At 39.9% G+C, this 26,106-nt stretch overlaps 1 protein-coding gene across 1 annotated transcript in view; it reads right to left on the reverse strand.

The window, feature by feature from the left end:
• Positions 1 to 16,531, reverse strand: part of GPC6 (glypican 6) — a 552,892-nt gene extending 536,361 nt beyond the window's left edge. Inside the window, exon 1 of the mRNA XM_075265383.1 lies at positions 15,955 to 16,531. Coding sequence (XP_075121484.1) covers positions 15,955 to 16,093 — 139 coding nt within the window. The 5' untranslated portion in view covers positions 16,094 to 16,531. The remainder of the gene's footprint in view (positions 1 to 15,954) is intronic.
• Positions 16,532 to 26,106: the final 9,575 nt, after the last annotated feature.

A 26,106-nucleotide genomic window follows, 5' to 3' on the forward strand; every position in this document is an offset into this window, starting at 1 on the left:
TTAAATAGGGGGTCAGATGAGGGGGACATTAAACTGGGGATCAGATGAAGAGCAACATTAAAACTTGGGCAGAGGGATGGGGAGAGTAAACTGTGGGAGCACCACCAACACATTTTAACGTGGGGGTGACTGTAGGAGCATTTTACTGTGTGCAGGTACAAGAGTAATGAATGGGAATATGTTGAGTCAAACTAGAAGTGGGAGGGGCACATGCTGTCCCTCTTTCTGTTATTTTAAAGTTGGAAGGTATGCAGTATCAGCAATGGATCGGGCAGGGGGACAGTCTGCTCCTTACTGTACACTCCCACAGCCTCAGACTAAAATATAATCTGTGTTTCAGCCATAATCTGATTATTTGTGCAACAAAATTACAGGAAACAATGTATGAAGGCTTATGCAGTCACAGAACAGACTGCTCAACAAGACCCTGAAGTTATTTCAACTTTTAATGAAAACTTAAGTACCCTTTAAAGCTACCCGACACAGACAGTGCCTCTATCAGCACAAATAAGCCATGTTTATTTGGTAGACCTCTGTCCTCATTAAATCCCAGTGGGTCGACTTGGTGATTTCACAGTAGCTATGTGAAACAGCACCAACTGGGTTTTAATAAAGCATTTTAACAATGTGGTCTGGGCTCAAAACAATCTCCCTTAGAGGATGAACAACTTCCCTGAAAATGAGCATCACTGCAGGCAAACCATTAATCTGCTGGATCACAAGCAGTTTACATTACAATATACTGTATACAAAAGCCTTTGGTAATGAACAGTGGGGAGGATTTGTATAAAATCTATATGTATATTTTTAGCTGCGCTTTAACATAAGGACACTTAGTGACTATGACTAGCTCCCCCGAAGTCTCATGTTATCAGGGATCACTTAAAGCATTCAGTGAGAACAAGCAGCAACATTAAAGGGAACAGGTAAAGCAGGAAAAGTCTTGATGAAGAAAAAACGGACTTGGAAACAAAGATAAGAGAGAATGATGAAAGGAATATCTTCTTGGCAGGGTTACAGCATTTACTAAAATTATTATCAAAGAAAATGAGTCTATTAGTCACATATAAAACAAGTTTGCTAGCTTGGCAATGTGTAGGCTAATTAGTAAATCATTACAATAGTTACAATGGGAGACAATTCAGACAGTGCTATTATTTTCTTACCTTTGTGCTTTATTTCTATGTTAAATGAGCTTGCAAACATATAAACCTAAACTGGCCATTAATATTACAGAATATAATTTTACCATCGCTATAGTTGTATAATGATGGCATAAACCAATTACAATTAATTGGATCATTGATAAATGTTAGCATGAGTTTTTATTTTATAAGAGAACATTCATGTTCATTGACATAAGACATGGACATGGGTTAGGAAATAGTATTGCTACACACCACCCACAAAGAGATCAGGCAACATTTATTTATTACAGCAATGCATAACAATAGTAGGGTAAAAAATAAAATGGACATTGATGCCAGATAGTTACTTAAAATAGTTAAAGGTATTATACAAGCCTATCAATTGATGATCTACCCTTATGTAGGTATAAAGCTCTTAAAGGAAGTTCCTTTTATTTTTTGGGGGAAAAAATGGTAATTATTAATAATTTATTAACAATGCGTAACGGACTCGCTTACTTACGCAGAACAAAGAAATGGCCAAAGAAGAGAAACTGAAAACTTTAGAACAGATATAAAAAAGAAATTAATAATAAATTCTTCTAAAACTGAACAGCTCAGCGGTTTTGGCCTTTTGATAAAATGATCCTTATATTCATTTACAACCAAAATGTTATACCAATATGAGAAATGAAATATTCATGAATTGTCTAAAATACAGTATTTTAAAAGGCAAACAGCACTGAATGTGCATCTCTGGACGTGAAATTAAGAAGAAAAAGGAATATACAGTATATATATGTATATACACATACATACACATACACACACACACACACACTGCATGAACAAAGGTATTACATCTAGTAGTCTTTGAGTTCCCAGAGGTGATAAAAATCCAGTGCTTAGCCATGTAGTCTGCCTTTACAAAGAGTTGTGCACGAATGGGCCATTCTCAAGAGCTCACCAATTTGAGGGTAGTTCTGTAATAAGAGGTCACTGTTGCAGAAAGTAAACTAAGTAGTATTATTGAACAGTCAAAACATTTAGGAACCTTTAACAGCAACTCTTCCACAAATTGTCAGGCCGTGGAAAGTTACAGAGCATGCTGGCCTACAACTGAGGTGCATAAAAGTCAGCACCAAAAACTATGCACCTAGAGTTTAACAGCATGGCAGCACTCTATCCAATGCTTGGCCATTCAATGGTTTCTAGGGCTGAGCGGTTGCATGCATGGCTTACATTACCAAGAACAACGGCAGTCATCACATGAAGTGGTGTAAAGCCCACCACCATTGGAGCAGTGGAAACATGTTCTGTGGAGTCATTAATCACATTTCTCTATTTTGCTGTCTGGTGGAGGAGTATGGGTTTGGCAAATGCCATGAGAACGCTACCTGTCTGACTGTACTGTGCAACTGTAAAATTTGGTGGAGATTAAATAAAACTATGGCGTTGTTTTTCAGGAGTTTGCATAGATCCTTTAATTCAAGTGAAGGGAAATTGTATGCTTCCAACTTTGTGGGAACAGTTTAGGGAACACCTTTTACTATTCCAGTATGTCTCCAGTGCATAAGACAAGGTCTGTAAAAGCATGGTTGGATGAGTTAGTTTGTTCTGGAAGAACCTCTGGACACCTTTGGGATGAACTAGATGGGAAATTGAGAGGCAGACACTTTTGTCAAACATTATTGTCTGACCACACAAATGCTCATCAGGATCAATGAGGATAGATAGATAGATAGATAGATAGATAGATAGATAGATAGATAGATAGATAGATAGATAGATTATATTTAGGGGTAAAACGGTATTATTTTCACATTGTGTAATTTTCAATTTTTTTGTGAGTACAGGTGCAAATTTATTTATTTTTTAGAGTGGCTTCCTGTGTGACATTATTTTTCGCTACATCCTCAAAACAGTCAAACAAAATGACAAGTAATAATTTTATAGTCAAGTCATCAAGCAAAGCTTTGATAGCTTGAATTACAATGCACAATTTTTAAATGTTCACTTTGCATACTTTAACCTTGTATGAATTCTAAGTGTGTTAAATAATTTACTAAATTAATTCTTACTGCTGCCATACTGTCTACAAGCCAATCCTTTAAATTGGACCACATCAAAACTTTCTTAGATGTACAGGTAATTTAAATATGCTTGTATCATTTTATTTCTCTTTGGAACATCTTTTGAACAACATTTAAAGAACCTTTTGCTGTAACTTGAATTATGTCCTAGTTCTTCTTACTTTTAATGATTCCCCTGGGGATGTCTATTTCTCTAGTAAATACTTCAAAAGTAAATGTCCAGTCACAGACTAAAAATATGTTTATACTTATGGATAACATTTACTTGGTATTCGTTTCTTTAGTGTTGGATACCTGGCAGTTTCTTAACTCCGCACTATTAGGGCCCAGTACTGATCAGTGACGGCAACAAAGATGAACTTTCTGAAGGGTATCTACAAATGCAAAGTGCTACAGATATAGCCATCTTCAACTTGAAAATGTTAAACTGATTTTTAACAGGTTTTCACCTGAATTTTCCAAAAGTTTTCATTTTTGACAAAATCAAAAATCTTGTGATTTGTCTTTACCGAACTAAAATGACTGCAGCCAAAATGACCCCTCGATCACGTGTGTTTGTATACCAAAAGCATTTGCAAGCAGTGTGTAGTGAAAGAAAGCAAAAGGATCTGTATAGACTACAATGGGGTCCATGTGCTTGCCGCCAGATCTCCGCAGGGATCATGCAGACAGGAAAGTAGTTCACAATCTACTTTCCTGTCCACATGATTTGTGCGGGCAGCACGCGGCAAGCACATGGACCCCATTATAGTCTATGGGGTCCGTTTGCTTGAACTGCACACCGCTTACAAATGCGTTTGGTATTCCATTCAGGAGGTCCCCATGCGGACTCCCCGAATGGATTACTAAACGCAGATGTGAATGAGGGGTGAGATAGAAATGCATAGGAGAAGGAGGATCATGTGGCCTCTGCGATCTAGGTAGACTTCTGAAATCACTTGTCAGCCTCTCAGCCAATCATTAGTGATAGGTGGGGAGGTTACAGTGATGATGTCACATACAAAATATAAGATACTGTGGGCAGGAGGAACCATGATGTAATACTTAAGTTAGGGGAAAAATGTGTTATCACTGCATGGTCCAAAGAAATTGTTGCTAATACATTGCTCGTACACCACCATTGCCATACATGGTTTTTACTGACAAAGATAATCCTTTTAGTGCAAAACCCCTTTGTTTTTTTGCAATAATGTTTTTTTTTTTTGTAACCAACACCGAAAAGCTTCCATTTTCACAGCAAAAATCTAAGCTGACTCATGCAGTGTGGTTTATAATGCAAAATCTCAGTATAAGGAGATCTTTTTGGCAATAGTGTTTTTTTGTTCACCAATACAGAACAACTGCCATTATAACAGCAAAAATCCCAGCTGACTCACGCAGTGTGTTATAGTCTACTACTGGCCAGGTTACCCCTTCAAGACAGAAAAAAAAAACAGGGGACACAAAGTAGGAAGAAACACTCGTTGCTCATACTAAGCCATCAACAGATGCTGTCACGCCGATACTGTTATCTGAAAAAGGATTCCACTCCTATGCCATAACCCACTTTAAAAAAGGGGTAGAAAGCAGTTTGGCATTGTGTGATGGTTTGTTGTTACTTTTTTAATAAAGAAACGTGTGCTGTGAACCTGGGGTGAGTGTTGTTCCTATGTCGACTGGACTCCATTGTCACAGGAGGGACAACTTGCTTTGGTCTTTATATCTTACACTTGTGTTTCTGTCATACCATCCCCCAGTACAAGTACTATTACAATCAATAAAAATGTATGTGGCAACAGCAATACTACTTTTGGTCTTAGCAGTCCTACCAGTAGATGCAGGGTTGTTGTACTGCCTGTGATAAAGAAAAGCAGTTAAACACAAATGTTAAGTAAGTGTTCTGTGTTTTTCCTCCTTGTTTGCTGTTGCAACATATAAATTTACCCGGTCTTCAATTTTACTAACACAGATCCCATTTCCTAGTGGTCATGTGGCATCTGCCAAAAGATATTCCTCCCAGCCTAAGTCTTCGTCTTCTTGAGGAGTTGGATGCAAACAGACTGTCTTTTCAATATATAGGAGGCAGAGGTGAACATAGAGGTAGAGGTAGTTGTGACAGGGAATGTGACCTTGGTAGTTATGGTGGTAGGGTTACTAGGGGGGTTCAGGAGGTTGAAATTGTAAGGGTAGAGGGAATCCCATTGCCATGATGATTCCCAAAATTACTGAATCTCATGTTGATTCTATTACAGCAATATGCGTCTAGCCACCTGGCTGGTCTAGCACCAGGTCAAGTTACTGAAAGTGCAGTTACTGTCGTGATACTTTGTGGATCCCAAAGTGTTTCAACAACTGATGGCATTTGCACAGTCTCGATGGACAACACCTAGCTTCCATTATATCTTCATAGGAAGGCTGTCCCTGCTTTAAATAGTCTTAATCATCTGTGTGCCTTTCATTTCATTCCTGAATGTCCATGTATGTCCATTTCCCACCCCCAACTTCACCAGGGCAAGGCATTACTTCCATTGCCCATCCCTCATTTCATGGCACTATGCACCATTGTGTGACATGGTCACCCATGCTGGAGCTTTATCCAAGGGAGATAATGCCATATTTAAGAATCCCAACATCTGCCATACTATTACGGCAGACGTCAGGAAAGGGTTAAAGGGAATGTGTCACAAAAGTGGTGCAGGAAAGATCACATGCTATGTGCCCATTGCAGCCCCTAAGGGAAGAGAATCCATCAACCCAGTCATATACCACCCTGAGATATCAATTATCTCAATAAAGTTAATCTTGGTTCAACTGCACTAATGCCTCCTGAGTTGTTCCTGTCAATCATTGCTTAAGCTAACAAATATAGATGCAAAATACTGACCAAAATGTAGCTGTGTGAAATTGACCATAATGTCATCAGATTTGAATAAAATTAATCTGGATAAAGTCATCCTGAGCAAGTGTCTGAAAACATAGGGGCTCATTTATCAAGACTGACATTTTCCATAACAGTCTTGATAGACCCTGCCAGAGTTAGAGATTAATTTGTGATGGTGTGTATCTTCTGGGGTCCATGCAGTGTTGGAATGTCATGCCTTGGGCCCACCTGCAGAAATCATTCTGGAGGCCCACTGTATAGCTAAATGTAAATATTACCTGACCCCTTTTAACAAACACCACACTTTTTTTTAGCAGTAGCTTGCTAGCTAGGTCTTGCGTGTCTATCTTTTTTGTCCTGGGGTCTCTGTCAGTAAACTGCTGCATGGCTCTTGAACCAGGACCCTGAGCCAGGGATATATGCTCACACAGCAGCAGAAAGAAGCACAACACTGTAAGGTGATAGGGTCTCTGCAGTGATGTTGAGAAACTGGGTAGTTTGTTGAATAATCTACCTAGTTTATTATATGGACACATATTATATGGTTTGTTACGATACTGTATGCTGCCTATTTAAATATAGCCCAGTTTGAGTACAGTGCTGTGCACCTCTCTTGCAGGGGGTGGAGGGCCCACCAGCACTCAGGGGTACACTGGGGATAAACCTGTTCCCCAGTGGGCCAGTCTAAGCCTGATTCCATACACCTAAACAGAAACCTATGCTAGCTCCTTGCTGGCATAGATTTCTAGTATCAGAAATCACCAGAAAACTAGGGTAAATTAAAATAAATGTGATAGAGTCAATGGCCTTACCAAGCCCCATAAGGGCACAAAACTGAAAAGTCACATATTTTGCTCAAAATTTCAGACTTACAACAAAAATTGTGGTGTTTTGTCATGGCTTCTATGCCAAATTGCTAGTGCAAAAGCCATGATAAATCTTTCACTAGTTTTACATATACTTGGTTTCACTACTAAAGTTATATGAACATTCTTACAGCCACTGTATATTTGCAATTTTTTTCTTTTTTAGTATGCAATATCCAGCATTTTTGTTTTGTTTTAATGTTAACACACATATATGAATAGGTTATTAAAAACACTTCCCTCCTGAACTCTATATATCTATCATTTGTAAAGGTTTAAGACCCTTTTGTAGCCCATCTTTAGACTTATTTTATCAATGACTACTGGTAAGTTGGGTTTTCTGAACTAGACACTGCATTCCAGATGTGGGCTCTCTCACTGACCATACATTTTATTTCTATCTCAGTATTTATGGCTATTTTTATAGGATGTCATAAATACTTAACAGATATGAGTCCCACAATGAGGACTCCTACCTATTTTGAGTTAAGGGGATATCATCACTCCTTAGGGAGAGACCACCATTTAGGTGTGTGGAGTCTTATTAAGCCATTTGCGCTCCACTGTGCAAAGGAACATGGGAAGAATATGCAAATCTGTCTTCCATGATGTAATTAGGAAGACAGTGCCTCAGTCCTTGGTAAAATCCCACATCATTGCAGCAAAGGCCTCTGGGAAGGTCGGCATGATGTTAAAGGGAGCGCCCTCTATTGGGCTGCATGACTGAGGCACTGTCTTCCTAATTTCATCATGGAAGACAGATTTGCATATTCTTCCCATATATCTATTTTGAGAAAGTATCTAGTCTGTTCCTAAAAGCTGCCTGCTTGGCTATTTCAGTAACTCCCATATAAATGAATGGACAGCCTCTGTTCATTCTCTTTTGGGAACAGACAGGGCCTTATTTACAATATAGATTTGGTTCCCAGAGATGCTATAGATATAGCCATAAATACTGAAATGAGAATACCCCTTAAGTTCTCCGAAACCAGTACCCCTAAATTCCTCTCTTCTGCAGTCTTGGCTAATACAGAACTGCCAATAGTTAGATAAAGAGTTCCTTCTTCCCAAGTACACTATTTCACATGTGGAATGATTTAGGAGCAGTTTCCATTGTTTGGATCATTTATCCAGTAAAACTAAATTATTTCCATGTTACAAAACCCTCCAGAAAATAAACCCTATTATTTTACACGGTTACACGGTTTTGTCATCTGCAGAAAGGAAAACTTTATCTATCAAACCTTCACCTGTGTTTCTTACAACTATATTAAAAAGATGAGTTATATGGTCTGCGGTCGTCTTCCGCATAGGCCTACCAGTACATATGAAAATTTAGCATTTTTTTATTTTATTTTTTTTACAGTCAATTGTCTCTTTTCCAAATAATAATTTGTTCCCAAACCATTTACATAGACTGCTGTTGTAATAATTGTAACCCTGATTATTTTTTTCTTTTGTCGGGCAGTCTTAATGTAGTTACTAATAAAAATTGCCTGTTTGTCCATATTATTTGTATATTTATTGCACGCCATGAAGCTGCTTCTAAAGGGACTTTCTATACAAATACCAATTCTATTTTTTAACCAGCAACAAAGCATTTTTGCGATATATTATGCATAGTTTATATACTATATTATGTTATACAAATTGCACAGGCAAATAGAACCACATATTAAATAAATGACATGTGAACATCTGTGCAGGGTGGAGAATAACGGCATTCACATGAAATATTAAGTAAATGTTGAAAAATATTTGTTTGCATTTGATATTTGCCATGTAATTGACAGTAATGCACTGTACAATATTAGCATATTATTAGTAGCTTCATGTTTAAAGGCAGTGTCCTATATCAACAAAGTGCACCTGACATTACTGGGTTTAAAACTGCATCATACATGATAACATTATATTCATGTGTAGAAGTTCAGATCAACAGTAACAACTGGGCCAAAAAAGAAGGCTAGATAACAAAAAAGAAAAAGTAGAGAAATATAGGGCATCAATGTCCTTTACCTACATGAGCTACAGAAACTTCATATATACCTTGTTCTGAAGTGGTAGTATATAACTTGTAGACAATCAGAATAGTAATAGCAACAGAAGACATTAAGTGTTATGATTAATATACCCCATCAGTCTTACAGAGATTGAATAGAGGGACAGTGAGGAGGCTTGGCCACCGCCTGGGGGATTGAAGACTTAGAAACCCAGATTCTGGTGATTGGTGGGGGTACCAGCAGGAAGACCACCACTGAATCTGGGTTTCTAAGTCTTCAATCTCCCCAGCCGGTGGCCAAGCCTCCTCACTGTCCTTCTATTCAATCTCTGTAAGAATGATAGAGTTATCATTTATCCATGGATAGGCGGGAACTTTTTTTTTTTTTTTGTACAACCCTTTCAATATACAATTGGCTAATTTTGTCATGATATTTAACATGGTAGGTGCACAAGATCAGATGGTCCAGAAGGCTATGACAAGTTAGGCCACATTCACATCTGCGTAGAAAAAGCTGGACATAGTAATACCGCAAGTTGAATTATTTCTCCCTATCTTATTAAAATGAATTCTTGTCTGTCTGTCTGTCTGTCTGTCCGTCTGTACTCTAATGCGAACCAAACGACTGGACCGATCTTCACCAAATTTGGTACAGAGATACTTCAGGTATCCGGGAAGGTTTAAGACGAGACTCCAACTCGCTCGGACATACCGTTGCTGAGATACAGCATTCCAAACACAGTGCCCCCCCCCCTTAGCCAATACAAACCTGCAAGTCTTTCACTCATATTCCAACTGCAATACACACGGTCACTCCACATGCACAATACAACACTGATATCCAAACTGAGATACACGCATCAGAGGATTAGATACACAGATCAGCACACAGTATCACACGCCAGAGGATTAGATACACGGGTCTGCACACAGTCCCACACACCAGAGGATTAAATACGCATTTCTGCGCACAGTTCCACACACTGAAGGATTTGATACGTGCATCTGCACACGGTTTCACATGCCGAAGGATTAGATACAGGCGTCTACACACAGTTCCACACTCCAGAGGATTAGATACGTGCGTCTGCACACATTTGTACACGCCATAGGATTAGATACACGCGTCTGCACACAGTTCCACATTCCAGAGGATTAGATATGCGTGTCTACACATAGTTCCACACGCCAAAGGATTAGATACGCGCCTCTTCACACAATACCACACAAGGGAGGATTAGATACGTGTGTGTGCACACAGTACCACACTTTGGAGGATTAGATACATGCCTCTGCACACAGTACCACAAGCCAGAGAATTAGATACGCGTCTCAGCACACAGTATCACACGGGGGAGGATTAGATATGCACGTCTGCACACAGTACCACACGGGGGAGGATTAGATATGCGCGTCTACACACAGTACCACATGCCATAGGATTAGATATGCGCATCTGCACACAGTACCACATGCCGGGGGATTGGATACACGCGTCTACACACAGTTCCACACGCCGTAGGTTTAGATACGCGCCTCTTCACACAATACCACACAGGGGAGGATTAGATACACGTGTCTTCACACAGTTGTACATGCCATAGGATTAGATACACACGTCTACACACAGTACCACATGCCATAGGATTAGATACATGCGTCTGCACACAGTTCCACATTCCAGAGGATTAGATATGCGCGTCTGCACACAGTTCCACATTCCAGAGGATTAGATACGCACGTCTGCACACAGTTGTACATGCCATAGGATTAGATACACGCGTCTGCACACAGTACCACATGCAGCAGGATTAGATACGCGCATCTACACATAGTTCCACACGCCAAAGGATTAGATACGCACCTCTTCACACAATACCACACAGGGGAGGATTAGATACATGCCTCTGCACACAGTACCACAAGCCAGAGAATTAGATACGCGTCTCAGCACACAGTACCACACGGGGGAGGATTAGATACGCGCGTCTACACACAGTACCACATGCCATAAGATTAGATATGCGCATCTGCACACAGTACCACATGCCGGGGGATTGGATACACGCGTCTACACACAGTTCCACACGCCGTAGGTTTAGATACGCGCCTCTTCACACAATACCACACAGGGGAGGATTAGATACACGTGTCTTCACACAGTTGTACACGCCATAGGATTAGATACATGCGTCTACACACAGTACCACATGCCATAGGATTAGATACGCGCATCTACACACAGTACCACATGCTGTAGAATTAAATACACGCATCTACACACAGTTCCACACTCCAGAAGATTAGATACGTGCGTCTGCACACAGTTGTACACGCCATAGGATTAGATACACGCGTCTGCACACATTACCACATGCAGTAGGATTAGATACGTGCGTCTACACAAAGTTCCTCACGCCGAAGGATTAGACACACGCCTCTTCACACAATACCACACAGGGGAGGATTAGATACGTGTGAGTGCACACAGTACCACACTTTGGAGGATTAGATACATGCCTCTGCACACATTACCACAAGCCAGAGAATTAGATACGCGTCTCAGCACACAGTATCACACGGGGGAGGATTAGATACGCGCATCCGCACACAGTACCACTCGGGGGAGGATTAGATACGCGTGTCTACACACAGTACCACATGCCATAGGATTAGATATGCGCATCTGCACACAGTTCCACACGCCATAGGATTAGATACGCGCCTCTTCACACAATACCATACAGGGGAGGATTAGATACACGTGTCTTCACACAGTTGTACACGCCATAGGATTAGATACACGCGTCTGCACACAGTACCACATGCCATAGGATTAGATACGCGCGTCTACACACAGTACCACATGCCGAAGGATTAGATACAGGCGTCTACACACAGTTCCACACTCCAGAGGATTAGATACACAGATCAGCACACAGTATCACACGCCAGAGGATTAGATACACGGGTCTCCACACAGTCCCACACACCAGAGGATTAAATACGCATTTCTGCACACAGTTCCACACACTGAAGGATTTGATACGTGCGTCTGCACACGGTTCCACATGCCGAATGATTAGATACAGGCGTCTACACACAGTTCCACACTCCAGAGGATTAGATACGTGCGTTTGCACACATTTGTACACGCCATAGGATTAGATACACGCGTCTGCACACAGTACCACATGCAGTAGGATTAGATATGCGCGACTACACATAGTTCCACACGCCAAAGGATTAGATACACGCCTCTTCACACAATACCACACAGGCGAGGATTAGATACATTTGTGTGCACACAGTACCACACTTTGGAGGATTAGATACATGCCTCTGCACACAGTACCACAAGCCAGAGAATTAGATACGCGTCTCAGCACACAGTATCACACGGGGGAGGATTAGATACGCGTGTTTGCACACAGTACCACACGGGGGAGGATTAGCTACGCGTGTCTACACACAGTACCACATGCCATAGGATTAGATACGCGCATCTGCACACAGTACCACATGCTGGGGGATTGGATACACGCGTCTACACACAGTTCCACACGCCGTAGGTTTAGATACGCGCCTCTTCACACAATACCACACAGGGGAGGATTAGATACACGTGTCTTCACACAGTTGTACACGCCATAGGATTAGATACACGCGTCTGCACACAGTACCACATGCCGTAGGATTAGATACGCGCGTCTACACACAGTACCACATGCCGTAGGATTAGATACACGCGTCTGCACACATTACCACATGCCATAGGATTAGATACGCGCGTCTACACACAGTACCACATGCCGTAGGATTAGATACACGTGTCTGCACACCATACCACATGCCGTAGGATTAGATACGTGCCTCTTCACACAATACCACACAGGGGAGGATTAAATACGTGTGTCTGCACACAGTACCACACACCAGAGGATTAGATAAGCGTGTCTGCACACAGTACCAAATTCCGTAGGATTAGATACCCACGTCTACACACAGTTCCACATGCCGTAGGATTAGATACCCACGTCTACACACAGTTCCACATGCCGTAGGATTAGATACGCACCTCTTCACACAATACCGCCCAGGGGAGGATTAGATACGTGCATCTGCACACAGTACCACACGCCAGAGTATTAGATACGCGCATCTGCACACAGTACCGCAAGCCAGAGTCATTAGATATGTGCGTCTGCACACAGTTTCACTTACTGGAGGATTAGATACGTGCCTCTTCACACAATACCACACGGGGAGGATTAGATATGTGCATCTGCACAAAGTACCACACCAACAAGGATTGGATACTTGCATCTAAACACAGTACTACACGGGGAAGGATTAGATACAGCTTTACTCCAGGTATCCATAACAACTGATCACAGGTTTTTCACTGACATCCAAAATGAGATACACATAATCACATGACGCTTATGGACATACACACAAACATACAAAATACATCAGTGCAAAACTGGACAATTCTTATGGGGCCACTACACAAACATAAAATGTAATATACCCGTGCGAAGCCGGGTCCTCCCTCTAGTTGTCTTATAAAATGCTAAACTTTCAAGTCGAAACAAACTGGACCATATTATTGTCAAAGAGGGAACTTTGTCCTCAGTATTAGCCATACAACTAATCCAGTACTTCTACTATCTTGTCTTTCTGCCCCTATATTTGACACGGTGAAAATACCTGACAGAGATGTGAACATAGCCTTAATTGTTAAAGGGGTTCTACTATGAATGAGAAAGGTATGAAATTATAACATATTGTGAGGATGTTATAATATCCTAATCAGAAGGGCCCAACATTATTTTTTCCATAGTACAGGGAACTGTAATACAGCCTCAATTCAAGCAAATGAGATTAGGTTTCAGTACCTGGACAGTGCTCAGTCAGCAGTGGCATGGTGCAGGATAAAATTCTTTTAGGCTAAGGCCCCACGGGATGTTCCACAGCAAAAAAGCAATGTGGGAAAAAAACGCGTCAGCAATGCATCACAGTTCTTCCCGTATTGCTTTAGGTTTCCTCTGCAGACTTTCTGTTACAATTATACCTATGGGGAAATCGCCAGTGCCCTGACTGTAAAACGCTGCAATTATTTCCGTGGTGTTTCTGCCACGGGGAAATCGCGTTGTTTACATCACATGGGGCCTGACCTAAGGCTAAAGTCCCACATTGCAGACACACAGCTTTTTTTGTTGCAGATTTTACTGCATTTTGTTTTGTTTTTTGATTGGATGGGATTCTAGTTAATCCCATCCACAAATTGCAGAAAAAAAATCTTCAGTGGAAAAGCCATGCTATTGAAAATCACAGCATGTCAATTAGACCTGTGCAAATGCTGGCATTTTTTCCTTTTAGGTTTAATAAAGAAAGTCAACAGAGGATAACTCTGAAAAAATCCAAAGCAAAAACGCAATGTATGTCCACCACAGTTTTCTTTGCAGCTTTTTTTTCTGCATTTTGCCATGTGGGGCCTTAGTCTAAAGCTTTATTCTGGACAGTGGGTGCTTACCAGTGCTGCTACTTATGCCAGGCGGGTACAGATATCATACATCAGAGTGGCTCATGCCTTTTTGCTATGTAATTAATAGGCTATCATCCTTTATGCACCTGGACAGGCCCTGAAAATCTCAAATCCGCTTATGGCATAGGCACAATATATTTGAAAACCTGTAGTCTGTGGGTTGACAATAGCAATACGTATTTTTATTAGCTACAATCCTTACTTACTACAAAGAAAACTGTAATGCTTCTTTGGTCACATTTCTGAACCTGGTGGAAATAGAGTACCTATTCTTTGTACATGGCACAGTACTTTATCTGACACATATATGCTCAGTAGTAAAGGCTTGCTGGAAATGACATCCACATTTCAGCAACTCTAAGTTTATCCTAATTACTGAAAGAGTGCACAGCAGCTCTCCAAAGTGCAACTCAGCATTATCTGGAGATGAACACACACACAAAGCAAATACATTAGGGAAACCCAACCTGGTGCACTGGACCGGAGTTAGAAGACAGCAGGCTAGATCACTCAGTAGATTTGGTATGAATGCATGGACATATAAGATTGTCACTTACTGCTGGCTGCTGGCAATGTGCAAACTGGTGCATTATCTTTATAAGTCTTCATTATTCTACAGTTTACTTTTCAGATTTATACCATATCACTGCCATATTTCAATACATGTGGTCTAAGCAATCTTTTATCGAGCGATATTTATACTATATAAATTGCAGCTAATGCTATAATGTTATATATAGTATTAGTGGCCAGTTAAAAAACATGCACCTACATCCAAAGTGAAATTTAAAGAGTCATTTATCGGACCAAAAAAGTGACTGATTGAAGATTATGTTAATATAACTGAGATGTTCATTCTTGAAAAATAGGAAAGACAACAGCAGATCGGATCCAGAATAAATCAAGTGATATTTCTAAATGATGCAGTATATGTCTTCTTGGATATCAATGTAGCACTTTGATATCTGAAACGTCCCAGTCTATTTGCAGTAGCTGCCTACCATGCTTCAGCATTGACATCAAAGATTAGCACTTACTGCACAGCATTGCAAATAACATGACATGCAGTGTTAGATCTTAAGCCAACAATACACACATTACATGCTATTGGTCCAATCAGTTTGTGTCAGTTACAACTAGATTGAGATTTGTCAGCATTGTTATCTCACTTAATGACAAGTGTATTGATGGTAAATGTGTAGAATATACTTCACAACACTTCATGCCTACAAATATAACAAAGTGCATTGAAACGACATGTAAACCTGTATGTAATAAGCACAATGGTAAGTTAAAACTGAAATGTAAAATAAAGAAAACACTTAAATATACGATAGTGAAAACACATCTAGAACAATTAGGGGTTAACAATTTGGAAAGTGCACAAAGCATATACAAGCATAGTAGTATAACATATTACTTGATGGGACAAGAGAGATGAAAGCTTATGCTTACCTGCTATTTCTAGGTAGGGGACATTGGCCAGGCTGAATCCCTTAGCACTATATGCCTGTCTGACCTCATTGCAGCTACCAGCTTTCACATCAGCCCCTGTGCAAAGTGACAGTAGCATAGGTCCCCAGATCCAAATCATGGTGTAAGCTCTAATAATCCAATATTAGGAATTCCCAAAATATCCCCGTCTTCTTATCAGAAAAATAAAGACTTCCCAGTTCCTTATTGGCACTGCAATAACAAATAAATGTCATCCAACCCAACAGACCCTATGCGAGCAGTTGGTAGAGGTGTAGAGCCTTTTTACTCATCCCTTCACAAATGGCAAAAAACTTTTCATTGACAGCAGTAGGATCCTTGCTTGCTCCTGTAGACAGATGTGAAGTGTGCAGCCAGGGTGTAGTATGCTGCAGGGATCACAGCTTTCTAAGCTAACCTGAGCCTGCACTATGTGCTATATATGTGACCTGTCTGTACTATATGTTCTGTTCTACAGATGTCACACTGTGCCAGGCTACTGTGCATAGTGCATGCAGCTCTGCTCTACACAAGCTCCCTGACCCAGCTGCCAGCAGAAATCCTGGAGACACAGTGAGACGTGCTGTACATTGTATTGCCTCAATCTAGGAACAAGGCTGATAGGGAAATGTGGAGTGGAGTCGCCACACGCTGTATAATTGCCTATCAGATTCTAGACATTCTTCTGTATAGGTTGCAGTCCTGCCAGTGATGAGATGGACAGTGCACAGAGCTGTGAACAGAAACAAATGGCTTTCTATAATAATCCATGTGCATGCTTATTGCAAATGCATTTCTTACCATTTTAGAAAAAATGAAACTCTGAATTTCCTTTACATCACATTGACATATTAATACTTAGCTTTGTCTTCTTATGAAAATGTATAACTGCTTATTTCTAACAGTATAGAGACTGAAAGGATACTACTATTTGTAGTTGCAGTATCGCTCAGATTTTTAACCCATAAACTATAACCTAGTACAGAATAAACACAGATGTGCTGGATAACAGGGAGGTGAGTAGGAAACCTTGGTCATCCCATCGAGACTCTTAATAAAATTTTGCATGCAGAAATATAGCAGTTAAAGTGATCTTCTATTTATGTCTACATGTGCCTAAGGGTACGTGCACACTACCATCATTGATATCTGTTGCTCTGATCCACCATAGGATTATATAAGATAACAGACTTTTACAAGGAAATGGCACATCTATTGGACTATGTGAAGGTATGACGGTGATCAACGTAATTTCCCACACAATGCACTGTGGCTGGTTTGATTCTGTGTTCCCTGGAGACAAATTCCCTTCAAGAACAGACCATAAATTGAGAAAACCCTAAAATACAGTACAATTGCAATTTTGGTTTTCTTCGTAATGTTGAGCGTTTGCTCTATGTATACACAGGCACATGGAACTGAGTATCAGAGCTCTTCTTTGCTCTAACACAGCTAACAATGGTTTTTACCTTTCTGACTGTAGATAAAGTTAGAAAAGCAGCTCTGGAGCACAAACTGCTGCTTTGATTTCTGGATTTCTGTACATGATAACAAAAGAAAAGCTTTTTTTTTTTTTTTAAACAGATGCAACATATTATCCAAGGTTTCTTCTTCTGGAGGGACAGTCCTTACTTTTGACTTCTCTTTCTTTATGTCTCACATTATAAATAGAGATGATCGAGTAGGTATTCGATCGAATACTACGGTATTCGAAATACTCGTACTCGATCGAGTACCACTCGCTATTTGAATGTAAAAGTTTGATGCAGAACCAGCATTGATTGTCCGAATGCTATACAGTCGGCCAATCAAAGCTGGTTCTTCTCCTACCTTTAGAAGTCTTCTCCGTGCAGCTTCCACGCGGCGTCTTCCAGCTCTTCATTCACTCTGCCAGGCATTGGGCCTGGGCAGAGCCGACTGCGCATGTCCGCTTGTAGTGCGGGCATGCGCAGTCAGCTCTGCCCAGGCCCGATGCTTGGCAGAGTGAATGAAGAGCCGGAAGATGCCGCGGGGACGCTGCACGGAGAAGACTTCTCGGAGGATCCAGCCCGACCCTCACTCGTGGACTTGGTAAGTATAATTTGATTGAACGTTGCCTACCCCTGAAACAAGCATTTTCCCCCCATAGACTATAATAGGGTTTGATATTTGATTCGAGTAGTTGAATATTGAGGGGCTACTCGAAACGAATATCGAATCTCGAACATTTTACTGTTCGCTCATCTCTAATTATAAACTAATTGAACAGACTAAATTCCTTCAAAAAAGGTATCAACTACTGAGGACTTCTCCCTAAAAAAAATTTTTTAATTTCATATCCACTGGCTGACACGGTACAATGATATTTCCCCTTAAATTAGTAAGGCTTCCTTATATAAATGATGTCTATTTATGGCACTTATAATATCCAATAATATATAAATCACTTATAAAATACTGCATATAATATGCCACTTATAAAATATCATAACTGGTATTTTATATCATAAGTGGCATATTCTAAAACTATAAGATATAATTTACTATAGGTGGCAGTTATAACCTATAATATCCCATTTATAATATACCGTATTTTTCAGACTATAAGATTCACTTTTTTTCCCCCAAATTTGGGAGGACAATGGGGTGCATCTTATAGTCCAAATATTGAGTGTTTTGGTGGGATGGTGCGCAGAGGAGCAAAGTCGCAGCATCATCCCACTTCTGCTTCAGGAGAGGGACAATGTGTGAGCCTTGCGCTACAAGGACAGGGTTTCCCAGCAAACCCATCCCGGCATCCACCATTATATTATAGCAGATGTTGTGTTTCTGTAATGATAATGGCTGCAGCTCTTCTGCAGAGGGGTCACCATAGCTACCTGGTCTCAGACGTACTGTACAGAGGAGATCAGGAGCTAATGCCCGTGTTCAGGATCCATTCTGAATGTGGGCATCAATACTTCAAGGCCCCCTCCTAAAGTGTGAAAATAGTCCCCCTGGCCCCTACCTTTCTTGTTGCAGCCCGGCTACCACAAGATGAGATCGCCAGAGCCGACCTGTTCCTGAGACAGCCGGAACTCTAATGAAGGCTCCCAGGCCTGTCATAGTAATATTTCTATTGCGGGTGGTCTATGACCAGCCTCAATAGTAATGTATAGAACCTCCCATAGACTGCAATACGCTTGTATTACAGTCTATGGGACTTGAAATCAAATGATCACAGGTTCAAGAAAATGAGGGGCTAATAAAATGGTAAAAAGAAAAAAGTTTTTAAAAAGTATACAAAAAATAAAAATTTAAAAGTTCTAAATTACCTCCTTTTCCTAGAATACGTATAAACGTAGAAAATTACTGTGAAACGCATGCACATTAGGTATCCCTGTGTCCAAAATGCCTACTCTACAAACATATAAAAATATTTATTTCCCTAAAACGGTATAACTAAAAGTTACTTCTGGCCACCACAAAAAAAAGATGCCCTATGGCCATATGGTTCCTGCAGCTGTTGCAAAAGTACAACTTCCATATATTAAAGGATTCTATAATTTAAAAAAAAAAAAAAAAAACATTTTAAACTAAAAGCATATAGGAATAGCCTTTATAAAGGCTATTCATCTCTTACCTTTATCTTGAAGGTCTGCGGCACTGTTTTTGAATTTTTCTTCATTGTGCTTAGAAAGCACAGGGGGTATTCCCCGTGTGCTCTGAAAGCACAGGGGGCGTTACCCATGTGCTCTAAGCACAGCATTGTCATCTGTTCTAGCGCTACCTCCATTTTTCTCTGTCAGCCATTCTCCTCTTACATGAGACCACCACAAAACGGCCAACAGACATTCGCAGTCGGCTATGCCGTTGGCCATTTTGTGGTGTCCTGTAAGAATAGGAGGAGAATGGCTGACAGAGCAGAAAACATGCAGCATTGGAATGGATGACAACTGTCAGGGTCTGGGGTTGCTGGTGAGGTGGCATAGACACACAAGTCCGGTTTCTTTAGTCCAAAACAAAGGTAGAGTTTATTTTCACTCAAAAAGGTAGTGCAGCAACAAAAGGAAACAATACAAAAATAAATCCCTGCCCTGCTAGGCTCTAACTAAACATAGAATAGGTTACCTCACCTAGAATAACAGAAATCCAAAAAGTCAGTAGAATCATTCAGGACACAGCTCCAAAAATATGACCTCTCTGTCAGCTCTCCAGCCAAGCTCTGCCAAAGTGTTGCTGCTGGAGCTAGCTTCTTAAGCCTCCTTGACGAGGAGACTCTCTGCAGCTGAGTTGCTGCTGGAACGTCCCCAACGTGTGGACTGGAAGGGGGTGGAAAGACAGGTCCCACTACCAATCCTACCTGTCATTCCAAAAATCCAGTCCAGTACTGAGCATTTACCAAAATGCTCAGCAGACCAAAGTTGTCTGCTGAGAACAAACATTCCTGGAGTTTTCTCATCTCACCCATCTGAGTAGTCTGGGTGAGATGTACACCCCCTCCATTACCTGACCAGCCATCGGCTTACACAACGCTGTGCTCAGAGCACAATGAAGAAAAATTCAAAAATGGCGGCATGGACCTTCAAGATAAAGGTAAGAGATGAATAGCCATTATAAAGGCTATTCCTAGATGCTTTTGGTTTAAAATGTGTTTTTTAATGATAGAATCCCTTTAAATATTTTACCATTTTTTTTGCTTTAAAATTCTTTCCTTATTTTCCTCCTCTAAAACCTAGGGGCATCTTATGGTCTGGTATGTCTTATAGTTCGAAAAATATGGTAATATGCATCTTATACAATGCCACTAATAATGTCCCCTAAAATGTGCAATAAAAATAATCAAAGTTATATACTCCCTTGCCTCTGACCCCTTAGAGTAGGAAGTCAGAAGATGTGTTGTCGGCAGCTCCATGCACTAACTTGAAGACAAGATGTCTGTATCTCACCATAGCAAGTATAATTCTGTGATGTCATTGTACTTGTCTGCGCTAGCAAGACAGCATCTTGCTTGTGGTCATGGATACCTGTAAACTGCAGGCTTAAAAAGGCTTGCAGTTTACAAATTACAGAGTGGCAGTGCAGGAAGCCAACTGCTTCCTGTTCTGCCATATTTGTCAGCCAGTATCAATGTCTTGCTGAGCCTCCTCCCTCTTAGAGCTTTGCCTCTGTTTAAGCGTGAAAATCCTTTTGGGAAAGGAAAATCTTGTGAATACTTCATGTTTTGAAGCAAACCTGTCATCACTACTGACATGGTGCTGTGGGGCTATTAGGGACTATTTCAAACATGTTCTTCTTTCAACCTTAAAGTGAAATATTTTATAGAAGGGAAAGTTTAATTCTGGCATGCAGTGTATACTAATGGTATATATGAAGTCATCAGGAAAGAACAGAATACTCGAAAAGTCACAGTATCAATGTCAGCTTGAGTGGTTGTGAGGTCAAGCAACCTAGAAGAGGCTCTGCTAGCCTGTTACACTGGTCAATTGCTTTTAACAATTACTGATTTTTATTGCTGATTATGTTAATAGCAAAGACATTCATATTTTGGAGGAATGTAATCTCAGGTTGTATAATATTGACATTGGTAGGTTATTGACATGTTTTGCATATGTTTGAGCCATAAAGTTCTTTGAATACTACAGACTATACATCTAGATCTAGATATTTTTATTGGTCCCATCCTCCCGGCTGTATGCAAAAATTTGGTGTGAATTGAGCATTTGATGTATTAATAATTAGGGAATTTCATGCGCGGACAAAGTGCAGCCATACACAATGAATCGTTTTCCCAGTAATGTTTTCATTATTAAGTAAAATTATCTTCCTTTCAATTTCACCTCCTCTTAAAATGATGTGATGTGAATAAATACTGGCCAAAGAGCAGTAGATATAATTCCTATAATGCTATTTGTGATTTAGAGATTGTCGATCCTCCCATAAAGGAAGAACAGCTGTCCGTGTTTTAAAGATTCCCCCGAGTAATTATCAGTGCCATAATCACTAGCTCTGACAATTAGAGAAAAAACACAATTTAATGGAGATTCTTATAGGAAATTATTATGAGTATATATTTTATTACAGAGTGTAAAATTAAATGTGATTTCATTTTGGAAATATATTCAGATTATTCAGGTTACTTCTTTAGGTTCCAAAATGTTGCAATCTTTGACTTAACACAATAATATACTGTAATGTTCTTAGAAAAACAAAAAAACAAACAAACAGAGAACAAGAAAAGTTGGGATAATATTCATACATTTAGTGTACAATTAACCAACCATAACACGCTTGTAAGTATTACCTTTTTGTTGACTAAGAAATTTGTTTTTGACACTTCAATCCTTGATTTTTGTTAGCGATGAGTGGAAAATTTTTGGTGACCATATTACACTTACATTTTTATGACACAAGGTACTGTCATCAAGTAAGCTGTCAAAGTACAACATGTGGTGACTTTTCAAAACTTGAGTATGGATCCTTTACCTGCAACAGTTTTCTACTGGCTAAACTGAGGTGTGGCATCTACAGGATCCCTGGTTTTCACCCTTTAATTCCTTACAAAGATGTGGATTTAAAGAGGACCTTTCACCACCTGGAGCACATGCGGTTTTATATAACACTAGAAAGCAGACAGTGTACTGAATTCAGCATACTGTCGGCTTTCACGATCTGTGCCCTGGGTGAAGAGCTATCAGTGTCGGTACCATAGCTCTTCACTATTAGAAGGGTGTTTCTGACAGTCAGTTAGAAATGCCCTTCCTCCAGGCAGCACCTATAGCACTGTACTGTGAGAGCAGTGAGGAACGGCCCCTCCCCTCCTGATAGTGCTGGTCCAAAGAAGAGTACTATGGAGGTGTTCCTTACCACTCTCACAGTACAGCGCTATAGGTGCTGCTGCGACGAAGGGCGTTCCTGACTGACTTTTCCTCTCCTGCTTTTGTTTAAAAATACAGATGCAAAATACTAACATAATACTGCCATCATTGCACCCTGAGCCTCAATACAAAGGGTGAAATACTTGTAATTCCAGTCATTTTACAGAAAGAATTATGTTGTTCACAATGACAGCCATGCAAGAAAACTGAATTTGCAATATAGGAAGCACCTTGACCTGTAAGATGGTAGGAAAACATCACAGTGTAGACATAAAAGTGTATTCAGTTGTTTTTGGATTTTTTAGTAAATGTTAAGCAGCATATTTAAACAAAACAAATGGATAGTTTTCTTAGCACCCTTAACACTCCATAGGAGATATATAATGGCTAAACGGATTTGAATGAAATGTGGCACATAGTTTGTAACCTTGATTAAAACATAGGCTACTTTTTTATCCCGGTAAATGACATGGCTGTTATGAATTTATGTTCACATACTATATTATACTGCTCTTGGCTGCAGCTTATCTCAGCTTCAGGCAACATACTGACACACTGGATGAGAAAACACCTGTAATTTAAATTGGCAGTTTGCTACTTTTAAACATGTCGGGAAAAAGAAAAATCAAATTTCTTGCAAAACTCTAAAACAATGACATCTATGAACATAGCCAGAAGTCAATAAAGTTCTCCTCAAGCGGAGCTGACGGGGATCATCGGCACCAACAACGCGCTCATTATATGGTGTCCCAGCGAGCTGCTGAGATGCTGGAACAATCACGGGCACAGCGCAAGGAACGAGTTTAGTGGCAGGCCAGCTTGACAGCTGCCAAAATGCCGGAGCAGGTGGATTATTAGTGCCATCAACACACTCATTATATGGCTTCCCAGTGAGCTGCTGAGATGCCGGAATAATCACAGGCATGGCGTGAGGAACAAGTTCAGCCACGGGACAGCTTAAGAGCTTCCGAAACGCCAGAGCAGGCAAACCATAGACAGCAGAAATTTGATGAATATAGTTGGATCATTGATGCCAACAACACACAGACGAAGTCGCGGGCAGAGGCTAGTGTGTGTATATATTTTTATATATATATATATATATATATATATATATATCCCCTATCTGCCAGCAACTTGTATGGATGGAAAAATGTCCTTTTATTGGGGAAAGCAGTACACATGTATCGGTCCACACTGGGACCTTTCTCAAGGTAGCTGTAACTGACGAGATCAAAGGTAACTAGTAAGATAACTAGTAGTTTACCTTTGATGGTACCTTACTCATTAGTGACCATGGCATCTAAGCATTTAGAGTAAGGATGTCACCTCTACTACCCACATGGATCCTCCTTTGATGCCATGTGAGCTGGAGGTTGGTTGGTACTGTAATGGCTGGGTCTGCCATCTACAGAAGCTTATTAGTCCAACTCAGAGAAGAAGAAGAAAAAGAAAAGAAAGAAAAAAGAGACTAACAGGATGCTATCAATATGAAAGTGGTGGATATAATACACTGCAATACTATTATTCATGTACTCAAGTGACTAGATTTTTGAGTGCCTTAATATTACTAACAAAAAAAAAAAGTCTAAATTTTAAAAATATGTAAAAAAATAAATAAATAATGGTCACATTGATTATATACAGTTAAAAGATTAAATAAAAAAAATACCAAACTATAAATGTATCCCATTATTTAACCTGCACAATGAACTCCATAAAGAGAGTTTTAAAAAAATTGCTGGTTTTGTCCCACTTCCAAAAAAATAAAAAATGGCAAAAAACAAACCCTCACACAGCTTTGTCAATGGAAAAAAATGTGTTTTTCAGAATATGGCAACAGAATAATTAATAACAACAATAATAATAATAATAATAATAATAATAATAATAATAATAATAATGTAAAAGCAGTACAGCATAAAATAGATAAAAAAATGGGGTACTGCTATGAGAATATCAACCCATAGAATTAAAGTTGAACATGTCATTTATAGCCCACAATGAATACTGTAGAAACAAAAAAAGATGAATTTCAGTTTTTTTTCCATTACTCCAACAAAAAAAAACTAAAACTAATTGTTTCAATGCATTAAATATACTCTAAATTGGTGCCATCAAAATGAAACTAATCTTGCAACAAATAAGTCTTCATGTGGCTACATAAATCAAAAGGTTTGTGAGGCAGGGATGAGAAAACACGACAAATAAAGATTTTGCTACATCCTGAAAACTAAGCTGGGCTGCATTCTTAAAAGGTTATTATAGCACTAAATAATAATCCACACTGATAGACAACTGTAGATTGTCAGACGCTGCTGAAACCTGTTTTCCCACCTCTACCACATGATGGAAACAGGAACACTGCTTTGTTTTGTATTTCAGGATTACACAATGATAGATATTTTAGTGACTTACATGGGTACTTGTGAGGATCAACTCTTAGTGACTAGTTCGCCTTGTAACTTGTAATTGTTTTTTCTTTTCTTATTGTAAAAAATTTTCAATAAAAAATTTGAGTTAAAAAAAAACTCAGTGACTAACACATATAGACGTAAGCAGGTTCCACTTCAATCCCTAAACCAGAAGATGTAAGACATAGAAATGCAATAGTATAAGGAAGAGGTGGGAACAGGTCATTTATGGTAGTTCTTCTGCCTATGGTAAAACCATGGAGCAAGTTGAGCGCTATTCTGGTAATGGGCTTCTACATTGTACATCCATTACATGCAAATACATTGTAGCTATATTCTTTTAGAAGCAAATCTTTCAGTTTATCATATTTTTTTCATGGAGACATCTGTCAACGGATCCAGGTTACGTTATGTTCACACTAGCATTTGGGTTTCTGTTCTTAGGGTCCACTTAGGTACCTGAAAAATGGAAACACTATCCACTTAAAAAGAGGTTACCCGTGGAAAACTGTGGACCCCATAGACCAGGGGTGGGCAATTAATTTTCCCATGGGGCCGTATAAGAAATTGAAATTATGCTAGAGGGCCATGCCATGACAAATTTAGCTCCACCCACTTCTATGTTGACTCCGCCCATTCCCAATCATCTTTCCATGTGCCCCCACACAGTATAATCCTCCTATAGTCACCCGTACATTATATGCCCCCACATTGTAATGTTCCCTTCCAACTGCCCCACAGTATTAAGTCCCTCTCCTGGTGCCCCAGTATAAACTGGTGGAAACTAGAGGGGACATGAAACTGGAGCAGCTGGAGGGGGACATTAAACAGTGGGGGTAGTTGGAGGGCGGCAATAAATTGACAGCTGGAGCGGGACATGAAAC

This window comes from Leptodactylus fuscus, chromosome 2, assembly GCF_031893055.1.
Source record: "Leptodactylus fuscus isolate aLepFus1 chromosome 2, aLepFus1.hap2, whole genome shotgun sequence".
Classification (NCBI taxonomy): Eukaryota; Metazoa; Chordata; class Amphibia; order Anura; family Leptodactylidae; genus Leptodactylus; species Leptodactylus fuscus.